Genomic DNA, 15,465 nt, shown 5'->3' with positions numbered 1-15,465 from the left:
GCCGCTCACGCTGGCTGCTGGCTACACACAGTAGCCCATGGCAACCCACTGCAACAGGGGCTGCAGCCTACACCATCCCCGGCAACACACGGCAGCCCAGCTCCAAGTTGAGCTGTTGTTCAGCATCTTAGCTGCAGAGGGCAGTGTCACTGGCCCGCACATGTGGGATCCGAACTGGGGCCCTCTGGTGCCCCAAGCCAGCTCCTAACCAATGCGCCACTCGGCCGGTCCCAAAGTTATTTTTAAAACAGTTTCATTGAAGTAAATGGACATGCAGTAAACTACACATATTGAAAGTGTACAAACTGATGTTTTAAAATATGTCAACACTTCATGAAATCATCCCCCTGGTGAGCATTTCCATTACCCCAAAAAGTTTCCTGTTGTTATCTTTTTAACCCCTTTCATATTTGTCCATAGGCAAAGATGATCTGTTCTTTAATAGCATAGATTAGTTTGCGCTTTCTAGAATTTTATAAAAATGACATGAAACATACAGCATGTATATTTTTTTCTTCCTTTTTACTCAGTACAACTTTTTGGGGTTCGCCCATGTTGTTGCATGTATCAATAGTTCATTTCTTTTCATTGCTCAATAGTGTGTTGTAGTGTGGATATTCCACACTTTATTTACCTGTTGGTGGACATTTGCTTTGTTTCCGGTTTTTGGCTATTAACAGTAAAATTGTTATGAACATTGTGTACAAGTCTTTATATAGATATAGACTTCATGCAGGTATTCTTAAAATATAGTAAGTCTATCACATGAAATTCCTTAAGTTCTAAAGGTTGAGAGCAGAGAGGCACAGTTAAAATCTCTCTCAATAGCAGAACAAAGTTCATGTTTCTTCAGTGCTTTGTTCAAAGGTTCTTAAGTGTGTATAGCATAATCAAATTGTTTTTAGTTTTTCTTTTTGTTTTCCCCTTCTGCCATCCATAGACCTGGTTTCCTGTATCTACTATAACACCTGCCTGTGTCTGAGGAGCTGCCTCCGATTACTGAGCTTTTTCTGTGTTTTTCTCTGTTCTTAATTGTTTTATCTGAATCTGACTTTATTTGCTGGAGTCTTTATGTGGTTAATGCATAAGTCTTGTTACCTGGCCTGACTTTTGTGCACTCAGACTTCTGGAAACCAATATGAAATCAGCTGCTTGCTTAAGTCACCATTGCCTGATATCTTTGGTGCCAACCTTCAATTGCCCCTTCATCATACCTGCTTCTGCTGTTCCTCAGGCTCTAGCTGTCTGATGACTGCCCCTGAGTGTACCTTCCACATCATTCCAAACTCCCAGACTCTGCATCTGGCCCATGTCTGGAGTCTTCTCTCTGTGCCATTTGAGCCACTCCAAATCCCAGTGTATGGCTTCATTTGCTCACTTAGCCTTGGGGACCTAAGTCCTCTCGGCTCTCGGAGAATTCCCACATGTGGAAGTGCCTCTGTTTTGCAACAGATTTGGTTCCAAAGAATTGTTCCTGAATCCACACGTTCCTACAAGTAAGTGACATCAGTTATGCTACTGCTGTTGCCATCTGCTGGTGGCACATAGAGCTGACACAGTGTTGTTCTGTTGCCTAGTTTGTTCATATGTAGAGAAGGTCTCAAGTTAAAATCTTAAGCAGAAGAATGTCTGTTTGTTATGTACTTGCAATTTGTACTAATTCTCAGATCTACGTTCTTCTCCATTCTGTGCTTTAGCCACACCAACCTTTCTTCTGTCTGTCTCATTTCCACTGTACGGCCTTTGCATTTATTGTCCTCTCTTCCACAGATCTTTAAACAGCTGGCTTCAACCATTAATCATGTTTCAGGTGAAATGTGATTATCTTGGAGAGGTCTGCCCTGACCACGCTACACCCACCCTATGCCACCGGTCAACTACCATCTTACTCTGTTATATATTTTTTGTAGCGTTTATCATTTACTAGATTTCTTTCATTTATTTATTACTTGTTAATTGACCTCTTCCTACTACACACGTCCACATACAAATATAAGTGCCATGAGAGCAGAGAGCAAGGAATTTGAACGACAGAAAAATGCTTATATTGAGCCAAGGAGATGCTCAATTAATGCTCGTATAAATAAATACAGACAGTACCTCTGTCTGCCTTTTAAAATCTTATTCATCTTTTCAAGTCGAACTCAAACACTATCTCTTTCAAGAACCTCTCCAACAAGAAATGGTTTATCTCTCTTTTACGGCACTTTTTACTCTTTCTTTATTTCTGGTGTTAAGCTGTCATGTCGCCCTTCTTAGTTTAAAATGTAGTGGATGCAGGGACCGCACCTGACTTATTTTAATACACATTTCAGACTAAGGGATACGTCAAATGCTGAGATGTTTGTTGAAGTCATGAGTATAGTCAACCAAATTGTAAGATTGTTGATTATTTTATTCTTTTTCTTATTATGAGATATTTAACACATACAGAAAAGAATCAATAATACAAATAATACCCATGTACTCATCACCTGCTTTAAAAAATTAATATTGAAGACACATTTGCAACTCCTATGTGACCACCTGTGATGTTGTGATTTATAAGAAATAAATAGTTGGTCATTCTGACCAACTACATATTCCATATATATATATATATATATATATATATATATATATATATACATATATGTTTCCTTCATGGTTTCTGGGTCATAGCTCCCCAAATCCTTGGAGTTTGCTAAGTAATGAAAGCAATAAAGTTGTCTTTTATATTAATGAGGTGACTTTTTTGGAATTCACTTAAAGATGGGCCTGGTTTCTAGGGGAACCAACCCTGTGATTAGAGGGTTAGAACTTTTAGTCCTACCCCCTGACCTCCTGGGAGGGGAGAGAGACTGGCGATTGAGTTCAATGGCCAATGAGCAATTCAATCATGCCTATGTGATGGAGCCTCTATAAAAATCCAAAGGACAGGATTCAGAGCTTCTGGGTGGGTAAACCTTGGAGATTTGGGAAGGGTGACGGGCCTGGAGAGGGCATGGAAGCTCTGTGCCTTTTCCTCCTGCTTTTCCCTGTGTATCACCTCCATCTGCCTTTTCCTGAGTTCTATCCTTTTATAATAAACTCTTGATCTAGTAAGTAAAATGTTCCTCTGCGTTCTGTGAGCTGGTCCAGCTAATTAATCAAACCAGAGAGGAGGTCATGGGAACCTCTGATTTTTAGCCAGTCAGTCTGAAGTATAGGTAACAGCCTATGTTTGTGACTGGCATCTGATGTCGCAGTGTGTGTGGGACGGGGTGACTTGGGGAGTCTTGTAAGACTGAGCCCTTAACCTGGGCAATCTGATGCCATCCCTGGGTAAGTAGTGTCCAGATTGAGTTGAATTCTCAGACACCCAGCTAGTGCCCAAGAACTGCTTATTGGTCATGTGGGAACCCCACACCCCCAAGTTGAAATTGGGTCCTGGGACCTAAAAGACCATCTCTCATCCCATTCTCTTTTGTTTCCTGAAGCAATCATGATTCTGAATTTAATATTTATCATTCAAATATGTATGTCTGGATATGTGGGTACAAGTGTGAGTATTCATTTATAACACAAGGGATTAGTTTGCTTGTTTTAAATAGTATATGAGAAGGGTCATTTTACACCTTAATTGTTCCCTCAGCATTATGTTTTGCAGATTGTCCATGCGGACACAGGTTGTATTCAAATCTCCTAGTGAGATCGTTGATTTCAATTGCTGCATAGTATTTCTCTGTATAACAATTTCATATTTTCCTTGCTCAGTATCTTGATGGAAAGGCATTTAGTTTTCCATTTTCACCCTTGCAGATAATACTGCGGTAAACATTCTTGTACCATTTTTTTCTTGGCATCCTTGGGAGTTACTCCAGGGTTTATATTGGGAAGTAGAACTTCTGGGTCAGAGATTATAAACATTATGTCATTGTGATTAAGAGCAAGGCACCGAGCCAGGCTTCCTGGGTTTGAATCCCTCCTCTGCCACTTGCTACCTTTTTCAAGAAGCAATGAGCGCCAGCTCTTTTTAGTCCTTCTCATGAGCATGAGGTCCTACCTCAACCTCTGGCATCAAGCAGTCGGCTTGGCTTCAGTCTCTTTGGCTACGTCACATCCTGCTGGAGCCAATTCTCAGCTGTGACTGCCTGTTCCTGGAGCCAAAACCCAGCAGGCCTGTGGCTTCACACAAAATCATGCTTTTGCCTTTCTGTACCATTTCTGGTCCATGGAAATGTTTATTTTCAAGCATGGAGAAATTTTTTTAGTTTTGTCTTTTAATATTTCATGTATCATCACTGTGTGTTTGGAGCAGCAGGAGTACATCAAAGGGTGAACTTATTGTCACCCTAACCAGAAGTCAATAATACCTCTATGTCCTTTTAAAATAAGCAGAAATCTTAGAATCATCTAATCATAGATTTAGCTGGAAGGGATTTTCGAGATAATGAAAGCCAATAACCTTATGTTTTATAGGTGAGAGAATTGTGGCCTTGAGAAATTAAGTGATTTACCGAAGTCATATCTCTTGTTAATGGTGGAGACAAGACCAGAACCAAAGCCTGTAGGTTCCCACAGTAGTCCTTTTGCCACTATATCCACGACCATAGTTTTCTCTATGTTTCAAATATAGTGTTATATTTGCATGTAACCTTTTATTTTTAATAGAACTCCAAAAATAAATTAGGATTTAAGCAACTTGAAAAATGACACATCACACTTTTACGCTGATATAACATGTTTTCTTTTGAAAGATATTGAGGTAAAAATAAAAGAAGCAGTAGTCACTGCACTGAACTGAATATATTTTCATTAGAAGACACTATGTCTTTAACTCTGCAGATTTCATTGCATTGGGTTTCCTTGACTTTCTGAAACTTATTAGGATGGGCCCATCAATAATGGTGCTGATGCTTCCAGCCTCCTACTGCACAGGGTCTGAAAATGAACTGTGATGAATGGACATGACCAGCGTTTACCGTAATAGCCTATATTTCTGCTGTCATGTAGAAACGGCAGGTAGTTTAATGTAGAAAAAAGTTACAAAGAAACAAGTATTCCTTCTAATTAGGATGTCTAGATATTTTTTTAGGATATGACTTTAGAATTTGAGATGTTTGTTAAAGCCTTTGGAATTGTTTTATTCTATTTCTAGATCTTTTAGCTGTGCCTAAGCATCCGTATGCTGCTATGGAGAACTGGGGACTAAGTATTTTTGTGGAACAGAGAATACTGCTGGATCCCAGTGTTTCATCTATTTCTTATTTGCTGGATGTCACCATGGTCATTGTTCATGAGATATGTCACCAGGTATGAGAAAAAGGATCAGGTGTAAGTATAATTGCTAACTATTGAGAATGTAGAGTGATTTCAGATACTTAGATTAGGAGCTAAATTCTTATCCTCCCAATTAAGTTTTAATTATCTGTAGAACACCATGTAGTTCTTTCTGGAAGATATGTCATTTTTCTCCGATGGTGGCACACACACAAAAGCAAACACGCTGATCATATTGAATAAGCAACTGTCATTCACTTAGTTGAGGAGTGAGATGGCACTGCCACCCAGCAGCCTCCCTCACTGGAGACCCTCTCCAGTCACTATTCCTTGTCAACCTTGCTTTATTTTCTTGTGATCATTGGTGTGTATATATGGTAAGTGCAGTGACGGCAATGATTTATTGCTTTGCTGTGAGATGCAGCTGAGTTTTGTGTACATGTCAAAATTTGCTTTTGCTGAAATCAATTTGTTATTCCCCTTTTCCCATCACACAGACACTTAGGAAGTTTTTCACTAACTCGGCCATAGACTCTTTGTTCTTGGATGATTGATATTTTTTTGTCTTGGCATGTGTAGAAATTCATATGTAAATTAGCCAACTTTGTAGTGAAGCGAAGATAAAATTAATTTCATTTTGACTTTATGCACTTTCTCACAATGAGTGGAAGGTATTACAGAGATTTTGCAATGCTTATTTGAATCTTGATTCAAGAGAGAAAAAAACGGAAAATAAATGTTCATGCTAATAGAAAGCAATGTCGGTCCTTGTTACCTGTAACTATGGATAGCTTTTAAATTAAAACACTGGAAATCTCCTTGTGATACTGTAAGACTCCAATTTATTATAAACCTTTTTCAAAAGCTAGAAAAACTTAAGAAAGAGTGATGTAGAAAATGCTGTCAGTGAAAAAAGGTGAACTGCTAAATGCTAATAATACGTGAATGCTGACTTAATGATAAATTGGTCCAGGCCATACGACCATTTACCTAAATGTCAGCCTTTTGCAGTGAACCTGTAAGATGTTTGTACCTGTCATGCTGGCTGGGTTGGACACGTGTTCTTTGCCTCAGAGACTTAACGGGATCCATTGCAGAGATAACCAGGGCTCCTCCACTGTGCTAAAGAGAAGAGTTTCCAACTAAAAACACTGTTCTCAGAGGCAAAAGCTGTTTTCTTTTTGAACATTTCTAGAAACAAGTTACCAGTATAGTTCTATTGAAATAAGAGTACATTGGTAATATTATCCATGTTCCTAGAACTGAATTTCATTTGTTCTTTACTCTATGTTACTTTATTGTTATAACTCAGTAGTGAGTGCTAGGCCACTTACTAGGAGGGAATGAACCAGAAGCTAGGAGAAACATATGATAATTTTCACTTCCATTGCTTCTCTCCCTACCTATTTATTGTCACAATTCTTTTTTTTAATATCATACGATTGTGTTTATTGAAGGAATGGTACATGCATGTCAAGTGCTCAGCACAGAGCCTGATAGGTGGTAAGTGCTTAATTAATCATAGTAAGTGGTTGTTGTCTCTAAATGAGAGTCACAGTGAATCATCCCAGGAATGTGTCGATATGAGCGTTCTCCCCACCCAAGAGCAGTGGGATAAAAGAGGTCCAGACGCGGTCTTGTTTAGATCCAAGTGCCCTTCCCCCACAGGCTGCCTAAGAAAGCTCCGCTCACCCTGCAGGTCCTTCACATTCACGGAGGCTGCAGATAAGAGCAGTCACCCCGAGGCACCAAGCTTCCAGTTTGCACTGATCAGAAACCTTCTTCTAGTGTCAGGGCAAATGACATCATGGAACAAACCTGTTTGCCTTGGTCACCACCTCGCAGATCACCTTCGTCATCTGGGTCTCATCTTCAGACCACTCTACCCCTCTCTTAGTGAGGCCATTCTCCAACCCCCTCTGACAACCTGAAAACCTTGCTACTCTGACTTCTGAATTTAAGAATCTGTCATCCTAGCCATATTTCACTTAGTAGCTGCAAGTTTTTTGGAACTCTTCTGTGTCTCAGTTTCCTGTGTAAAATGGAGCTAATAATAACTACAGTTTAGGATTATTGAGATGACTAAAGAAGTTTTTCCCAAAAAAGGCAATTAGAATACCATTAGACAAATAGTACATATTTAGCGAAATTATTACTATGATTTGCCACCACTGCTGCTGAAGTGAACTGCCTACAGCTCCATCTTCTTTCTGAATGTCTCCTTGCCTTCTGCCTTCTAACTGGACCTGGCTGGCCCCCAGGTTCCCTGCTCACATCTATAGCATCTCAGGACCTGGATGGAGATAGAATGAATATTTCCTTGCCCCACCCCCTCTGCTGTTTTCAAAGCACTATCCTCCTTCCAAAACTAGCCCCTCTGAAGTTCATGTTCTTCCAACCATTTCCCCTACTTCCTGTCTTGCTCCTGTACCTGCTATTCTCCACCAGAAATCAGAGAGAGCTTTGAAAAACTGAATTCAGATCACATGCCTCTTCTGCTTTAACGCTTTAGTGGCACATTGTCACAATTCTTAAGACAAACTTTCAATTTAAAGGAGAAACATGCATTTTTGATCAGGAATAAAAAATCACGTAAAATATCACTTATTTTGTGGTTATCACCATATTCAGAGTTAGCTCTTATTTGCATTTCAATTAGAGATCCTCTTGAGTAAATGATACTTTATTATTGATATCGAAACGCTCAGTCACCAAGCTGTTTACAGCTGTCACTCCTAAAGCTGTATGTGATTTGATACTGGTCCACTTTATCTTTCTGTTTCTTAGATAACTCATTCCCACTTAGGCTGTTCACATTAAGGATTGTGTAGATCTGCCTGGAATCCTATTGCGCAAGGCTTTCTCAAGGCTGGCTCCTTCTTATCATTGAAGTCTGAGCTCAAATGTCACATGCTTAGAGAGAACATTTTTGCTTTTACAATCTAAGATGGTCCTTCCCCCATTCCTATTCCGCTTTATTAGGATTTGAAAAGTGTGTTGCTCACTTGCTTATTTATTTTTTTATCTTCAGTCTTACTTCATTCCCCCTGCCTCCTGTACAATAAAGTGTCAGCTGCATGAGACATTATTTGACTTTTCATCATTGAATCTCAAGTCTTTAGGAATGCTCCTGGCATAGAATGTGTTTTTTCTTTAATGAAAAAAGAATTCCTTTAACCTTTTTGCTGAACTAAACAAGGGTTTCAGAGTAAGGCATCATGATCTAATCAAAACACCAATGAAAAATTACAGCGTATTTTTTGTTGAAAGGATCTTAGAGATTTTTTTGGTCTAACCCCTCATTACCATAGAATAATAGAGTCTGGTGCAGAACATCTTAAAAGCCCTTACTTAGTTCCTTCAGTTAGCCCATGTCTTCTCTGAATTGCTTCTGCAACTAGAAAGCAGTGTTTCAGTGCTTCTGTGATGAGCCGCTCACTACCTCTAAGGCAGTCTTTTCCATCTTGGGCCATCGCAGTCTGTGAGAGGGGCTCCTGCCTTTTCAGAAGACATCCATCAATGCTAATTTCCATCTATTAGTCTTGATTTGCTCTTTTTGGGCCACAAGACACAGCCTTTTCCTCTTCTACATACTAGGTCTTCAAATGTTGAAGGCAGCTGTGGTCAGGTTTTTTTTCTCCTGAGTCTTGTCTTCTGCAGGTGAAGTGTGTGGGTGAGTGTATGAGTGTGTGAGTGTGTGTGTGTGTTCCTTGATTATTTTATTTTTGTTCTTCTCTGAATGCATTTAAAAAAAAAGACTAGTGTTATCCAAGTAGTTGGATAAATCAATAGTCTTACCACAACACATTTTAAAATCCCCAAATCAATGGAGGAATGAATTCCAGTTATGATAATCATAGCTTAGTACATTTAATTTTAGATAAAGCAATTCTGGGATAGATTTGATTTTATCTGATACCCATTCATTTTGTCACTGCAGTGGTTTGGTGACCTCGTGACTCCTGTGTGGTGGGAAGACGTGTGGCTAAAGGAAGGTTTTGCTCACTACTTTGAATTTGTTGGTACAGACTACCTCTACCCTGGCTGGAACATGGTAAGTGCACTGTTTAAAATTGTTTAGCATTCCCAGCCAAAGATTGCTCCGGTGTCCCAGTGGGCTTTTTTATCATTAGAGATTACTTAAAATATCAAATGACACATTAAAAACATTAGCTGTCCAATAAAAAAAAGTAACCAAAATTTTAAATTTGTAATTTTAATTTGTACATTAAAATAGTATTCCCAAAGAGTTGTCTTTTAATTATTAGTACTAAATAGAGTCTGTTTTGTTATACATTGATTTCAAAATGCTACAACTTTTCTAATAGAAATGTTTTGAGAGTCTCATGCTCTACTGACTGAAAGCAACAAACAAACCAGACAAAAAAACAAAACTCATAGACACAGACTTCCGTTTAGTGGTTTCCAGAGGGTAAGAGGCTAGGGGAGGTGGTAGATGAGGGTAAGCAGGGTCAAATACATGGTGATGAAAGGAGAACTTACTCTGGGTGGTGAACACACAGTGTGATATATAGATGATGTATTACAGAATTGTGCAATTGAAACCTATGTAATTTTACTAACCAATGTCACTCCAAATAAATTTAATTAAAAAATAAAAAAACACTGTTAAATAAAAAAGGGGAAATGTTTTCGATTGAAGCATTTTATAACAAACTATTCTTTAAATAGAGAAAGTAGCAGTAATTAATAAGTAATATTTTAAGTGTATAGAATTTTCAATATATATAGAAAAATGAGAACTAATATTTCTTCAATGTGATGAAACAGAAATAAGCTAAAATTTTTGATGCATTATAGTTGTAGATGTACTTTAGGATTAAATAATTTAATTGGAGGTGATTAAGTTTATGAAGAGTTGTGCACGTTATACCCACACTCTAGAAATATACCTGTATGTCTGAACCTGAAGTAGGATTTCTTGTCTCTTAAGCAGTGATGTTCTAGAGCATCCTGGGGGGGGGGGAGGGAACCTGGAAGGATGATGTGATTTTTATATGTATTTTAATATATATTTTTTTGTTTTTATATAAGTTTCTATTAATCAATAGTGACTACTATTATTAAATGGAACACAGGGTGTATGTTGTTTTGTTTTGGAACTCAAAATTTAAATTTAAGTGTTACTATGTAAAAGTTGCAAAGTTCCAACATTTATCAACTTTCCGAAGGTCAAAGTTTACCTGTGATATAGCAGGTAATAATAATTATTAATAATAAGTGATTTTCTAATTATCTGTCATGATTACAAGTATGATTTAAAGAATATTTAAACCAAGGTGAAATGTGAAGGTATCTATAAGTCATGACAACTGTCTACCATAAATTCAACCAACTCCTGCTGAGTAAAAAATGTGATCTGACATAGCTCATAGAAAAAAATGTTACAATGGTATACCATATGGATATGTTTTAATTACATTCCTGCAGTTTTGTCCATATTTTATGAAGGCAACATGGTTCATTTGCACAGATGTATGAGATAATTTTACTTAGCCTTATGTATCTAGGTATGTAAGTATATATGGCACAGTTTTTAAAATCTTACTTGAACTGTTTTATCATGGTATTGATATTAATTAAAAACGCCTTTAAAGAGCTTTGAAGAAAAATTACCAATACTATGCAATATTAATTATTTAAGTATTTTTTCATAAATGTAAAATTTGAAAATTTAAAGATGTTGAAATATTTCTAGAAATATCTTTTGGTTTTTAGATGACTTTCTACCAACTTTGTTTAAAATTTTCATTATGCTATAGATTATTACTGATTTATAATTTCATTATGTTTTAATATTAAAAGATATCCTTATTACAAATGACTCGTTACTCATATAGGCAAGCTTTTTTTAAAAAAAGCTCATTTAGCTACCTATGATAAAATTCTTTCTATTCATCATTATGAAAAATACTCCTTGGATTAAAAAGTAATAAACAGAATTATACACGGGGTGAAAACTGACAGCTTTTAATGGATTCATCATGGCAATATATTCTAAGTTGCCTGTCCTTATACTGGATTTTTAAAAAATATTTTTTATAGTCCTTCATCATTTTTATCAGTTAATTTATACATGTCTGCCTTCTGGAGAACATTTTTGTAAAAGGTATTGCAAATGAACACGGAGTATAAATAACACATATAAGATTGTCCTTAGAATAAGGACCATGCACTGGAAGTATGAGAACCTTGGGATGGTAAAGTATAAGATTTTATTTCTTGTGAATTCATATTTCATAATTAAGGAACGGTAATTAATGATGGCACAAGTACAGTGACACAGAAGACTCACCCTATTAAACTAAGAAATGAAAGATTAAACTCCATCACAATTAATTAGGCAATAGGGAGGAGAAACAGGTCTTACTATCATTTCTCTTTATGTTCAGATTGTAAAGATTATAAATCCTCCTGATCTTTGATTGCTTTTGCTTTTCAGTATTTAGTTTGTAGAGTACCCCAATATACTAAGTTCATAAAGCCCTTAAGCAGAAACTCTAAATAAATTGCTCATCGATATATCATTAATATCTTCTTTGCAAACAAAAATTTAAGAATAAGTTAGCCATATGAATAAAAGAGAATAGTTAGTGACTTTCAGGCTGTGCCAGCACTATTTTTCATAATGGCATCAGCAAAAGAATGAATGAAATACTAGAAAGAACAAGAGTGATGGCTGTGTCAGCAGTAACTAATACTTTTGTAATATGCACAAAAGCTTCCCTCGGAGTGCATGACTTGGGCTTCACTAGAGCTTAAACTAAAATAGAAAAACCAGAAGTCAGACTCATGTCAGGAGTAAAGAAATTCAGAAGCCGACCTTTTTTGCCTCAAATCTCAAACATAATGCTTTTATCATTTTTAGACACCAAAGCTCAAGCACTGAAATGTAATTTCAATTTGCTAGGGAGATTACTATGACAATCTACTTTTGATGGGATAGCAGTAAAGAAGCCCAGATTTACACAGTATTGTTAAGGAAGCTCTCGTACTGATTTAGGCCAGTTTAGGCTGTTTAGGCTGCTCAACTGTTAGTAAAATCTGAGGTTCTGTGCATGTGTGTTTGTTTTCAGAGCCAGTTTTCTGATACAGAAGTAATCAGTTTTTATATTAAGAACACTACATGGAATAAAAACTATTATGATAGTTTTGTTCTCCACCAAACAGATCAAGTTTACCATTTTACAGATATGGGCCTTGCAGGTAGTATGATGTAAGGTCAGGGAAATGGGTTGGAAAGAAGAAATTCAGGTTCCAGGAAAGGGATTTCACTTCTCTGACTCCTCCTTATCATTTGAAAAATGGGGTAATTGTACTGACTTGGCAAGCTCACATAATTTTTGTGAAGATAAAATAACTTGCAAGGTCTTTGAAATGTATAAACCACTACATAAATGTGAGTTGGCATCCTGGACCTGGAAAATGAATGCTCCATTAGAAAGGTGCTTTCATTTGATATATAGATGCCCTGGCATTTCCAACCCCAGTAGTCTATTTTGACACTAGATGCATAGAAATTATATATAGATTACAAAATAATTAGTATGATCTTTGTATCTAGACTCAGTCTTATCAAATCAATTCTTATCTGTATTGGCAATGTGGACTATTCTAAAAGAACATAAGCCTTGTGTAATGTTTCATTCATCAAACAGCAGTGTCAAGCTCATCAGAAGCAACTGTTTCAGCTCAGAGCTAAGAATACATTTCATGGGGCAAGTAGCTCTTTTGCTTGACATTATTTTATCAAAGTTGGCTGGTAGTGACAACATTATTGGATGGATCAAGTAACAGTGTGCTATTGATGGCAGTCATATTAAATCTCACTGTGTCTTCTCAAAAGGAAGAGAAGGAAAGACTCATGAAACATAATTACTATTCTTCAATAATTCTTGATCATTTTTAATTTGAATAAGTCTGTGATGAAAAAGTTTTAATACAGGAAGACTATAAGTAGCAAAATGATACTATGAAGAACTTATTTGACAGACCTGGTGCTGATGGAGGCAAAATCACATCTCCTGTACATATTGTATAGGTTTTCATTATAACTTGTGTCTATATCATATGTGTGTCCTTTACTTTCCAGAATATAGCATTGCAAGGATGTGCTGCTGTAATGAAAATTACTAAACAGGAGGGTATGTTCTTTTATTAAATGAGTTGGGGTGCTGTGGAGCTTCGCACAGCAATAGCTTTATATGCTAATAAAGTCTGCAGACTGGGAATTCCCCCTAAATTTTTATGAGAACACATACCTGGGCATAAAGATAACTATTCATGGAGAATCATGCAACTAACTTGATTATGCTAAATACTCTGGATATCTCAAAATGTATTCCCAAAACCTTGATAAATGTTCTCAATTGTCTCTATCATGGCAGGACTAAAATAGTAAAAACGAGTTCTGCCATTAGACTCAGTATCATTTTAATATGCTCCAACAAAAATTCCCTGCTAAATTTAAAACAGGCACTGCAATAAAATTATCTTTACTTCTAAATTTTTTTTTTCAAAGAGAAGTTGAAAAAATCATTGGTGAACTAAAATAGAAACAGTAGTCTCTCCTTATCTGATGGGCTTTGTTTCAAAACCCCAGGTGGGTGCCTGGAACCATGGATAATACCAAACTCTGTAGTACTGTTTTGTTTTGTTTTTTCATACATGCAAACCTATGATAAAGTTTAATTTAAAAATTAGGCACAGTAAGAGTTTAACAACAATAACTAATAATAAAATAAAACAATTATACTGAATAAAAGTTATATGAATTTGGCCTCACTCTTCTGTCTGTCTCTCTGTCTCTGTCTCTCTCTCTCTCTCTCTCTCTCTCTCTCTCTCTCTCTCTCTCTCTCTTTCCCTCTCTGTCTCTTTTCATAACCAATCTGATAACTGAGATGATGACTACTAAGCAACTAACAGATGGTAGCAAATACAGTGTGGATACAAGGGACAGAGGGATGACTCACATCCCATGTGGAATGGAACGGGACAGCACGAGATTTTATCATGCTAGTCAGAACAGCATGCAATTTAAAACATGAATTGCTTATTTCTGGAATTTTCCAATTAATATTTTTACTGAAATTGACCCTGATTGACCATGAGTAAATGAAACCATGGAAAAGGAAACTGGATAACGGGGAACTGCTCTATGGGGCTTACTGAGTTCAATGTTTTTTTCTGGTTTAAATGTAAAGATACACTGCTTAATCATTCTAAACAAAAATAAACACTCTACTATTCAGAAAGGGGGAAATAGAAAAGTAGAGAGAAAAAATCTTGGCTTTAGTTAACATTTTACTTTTTCAGCTGTTCACTTCTCAAATCCATCTTTAATGTCTATAGGAATAAATGCTTTCACATGCTTTTTAAAGTGGTTAATATATGTTTCAACAATAGTTGGTGTGTTGGTACTATTGCTTATAATTCATCAATATCAAGATATATTTGTCCAGTTGAGGGGTAAGAGATAGATCTTTTGGAAATTAAATATTCACTTTAGAACCTTACCAAATAAATTTATATATATATATATATATATATATATATATATATATATATATATATTTATTCATTTGTTTGTAATTTCTTATATAGCTATGTTGGTCTACTCCTGAGATGTCAGTAAATTAGAAGATGATCCAATTGTTTTCAACTGACTAATGATATTTTATTCTCAAATGACTGGCACATATTGAATGTGAAAATCTTAGACTTCTTATGGCTAGTCCCAAGGATCTGTGTTTTTTTTTTTTTTAATTCTGTTCAGTAGCTTAAAAGTGACATTTACTTTGAAAGGCCAGAAGGGAAGTAGAAGTGCTGACTTGGGTCTTTCGGGGGTCAGTCTTCAAAATGGATCTCTTCGTCCTTTCCCTGATTCTTCCCTTCTCCCTCCTCTGCAAGCAATTTCTTTTTCTGTTGAAAACATAGACTTTTTTCTTTTTCTTTTAAGAGTAGAGAAATATTTTTTTTCTCATTTAAGAGGAACTGGGGTGCTATAGCCCATTCTTCTGGGAGAAAAGGTTGCGTTTTCCTTAGCATTAGTGGTCAGAGTATTTGTGGGGGCATTGGTGGAAAACAGGCCTATCACAAGACAAAGAAAATACACAGAGGAGGTAAGAGCTGCAAAGAGAACAGCCAGTAAAGAAGAGGGTCTTGTCCGCCATACCTGAAGGCTCAGTAACTGTAGGGGGAGTG

At 36.6% G+C, this 15,465-nt stretch overlaps 1 protein-coding gene across 2 annotated transcripts in view; it reads left to right on the top strand.

Moving 5' to 3' along the window:
* TRHDE (thyrotropin releasing hormone degrading enzyme) overlaps positions 1–15,465 on the top strand; it is a 370,897-nt gene that overhangs the window by 195,024 nt on the left and 160,408 nt on the right. For both annotated transcript variants that reach the window (XM_019651780.1, XM_019651779.1), the window contains exons 4-5: positions 5,120–5,274; positions 9,182–9,295. In XM_019651780.1, coding sequence (XP_019507325.1) covers positions 5,120–5,274; positions 9,182–9,295 — 269 coding nt within the window. The remainder of the gene's footprint in view (positions 1–5,119; positions 5,275–9,181; positions 9,296–15,465) is intronic.

Source organism: Hipposideros armiger, unplaced genomic scaffold, assembly GCF_001890085.2.
Source record: "Hipposideros armiger isolate ML-2016 unplaced genomic scaffold, ASM189008v1 scaffold_166, whole genome shotgun sequence".
Taxonomy (NCBI): domain Eukaryota; kingdom Metazoa; phylum Chordata; class Mammalia; order Chiroptera; family Hipposideridae; genus Hipposideros; species Hipposideros armiger.
The sequence above is the reverse complement of the archived record's forward strand: the minus strand, read 5'-3'. Positions and strand labels throughout refer to the sequence as shown.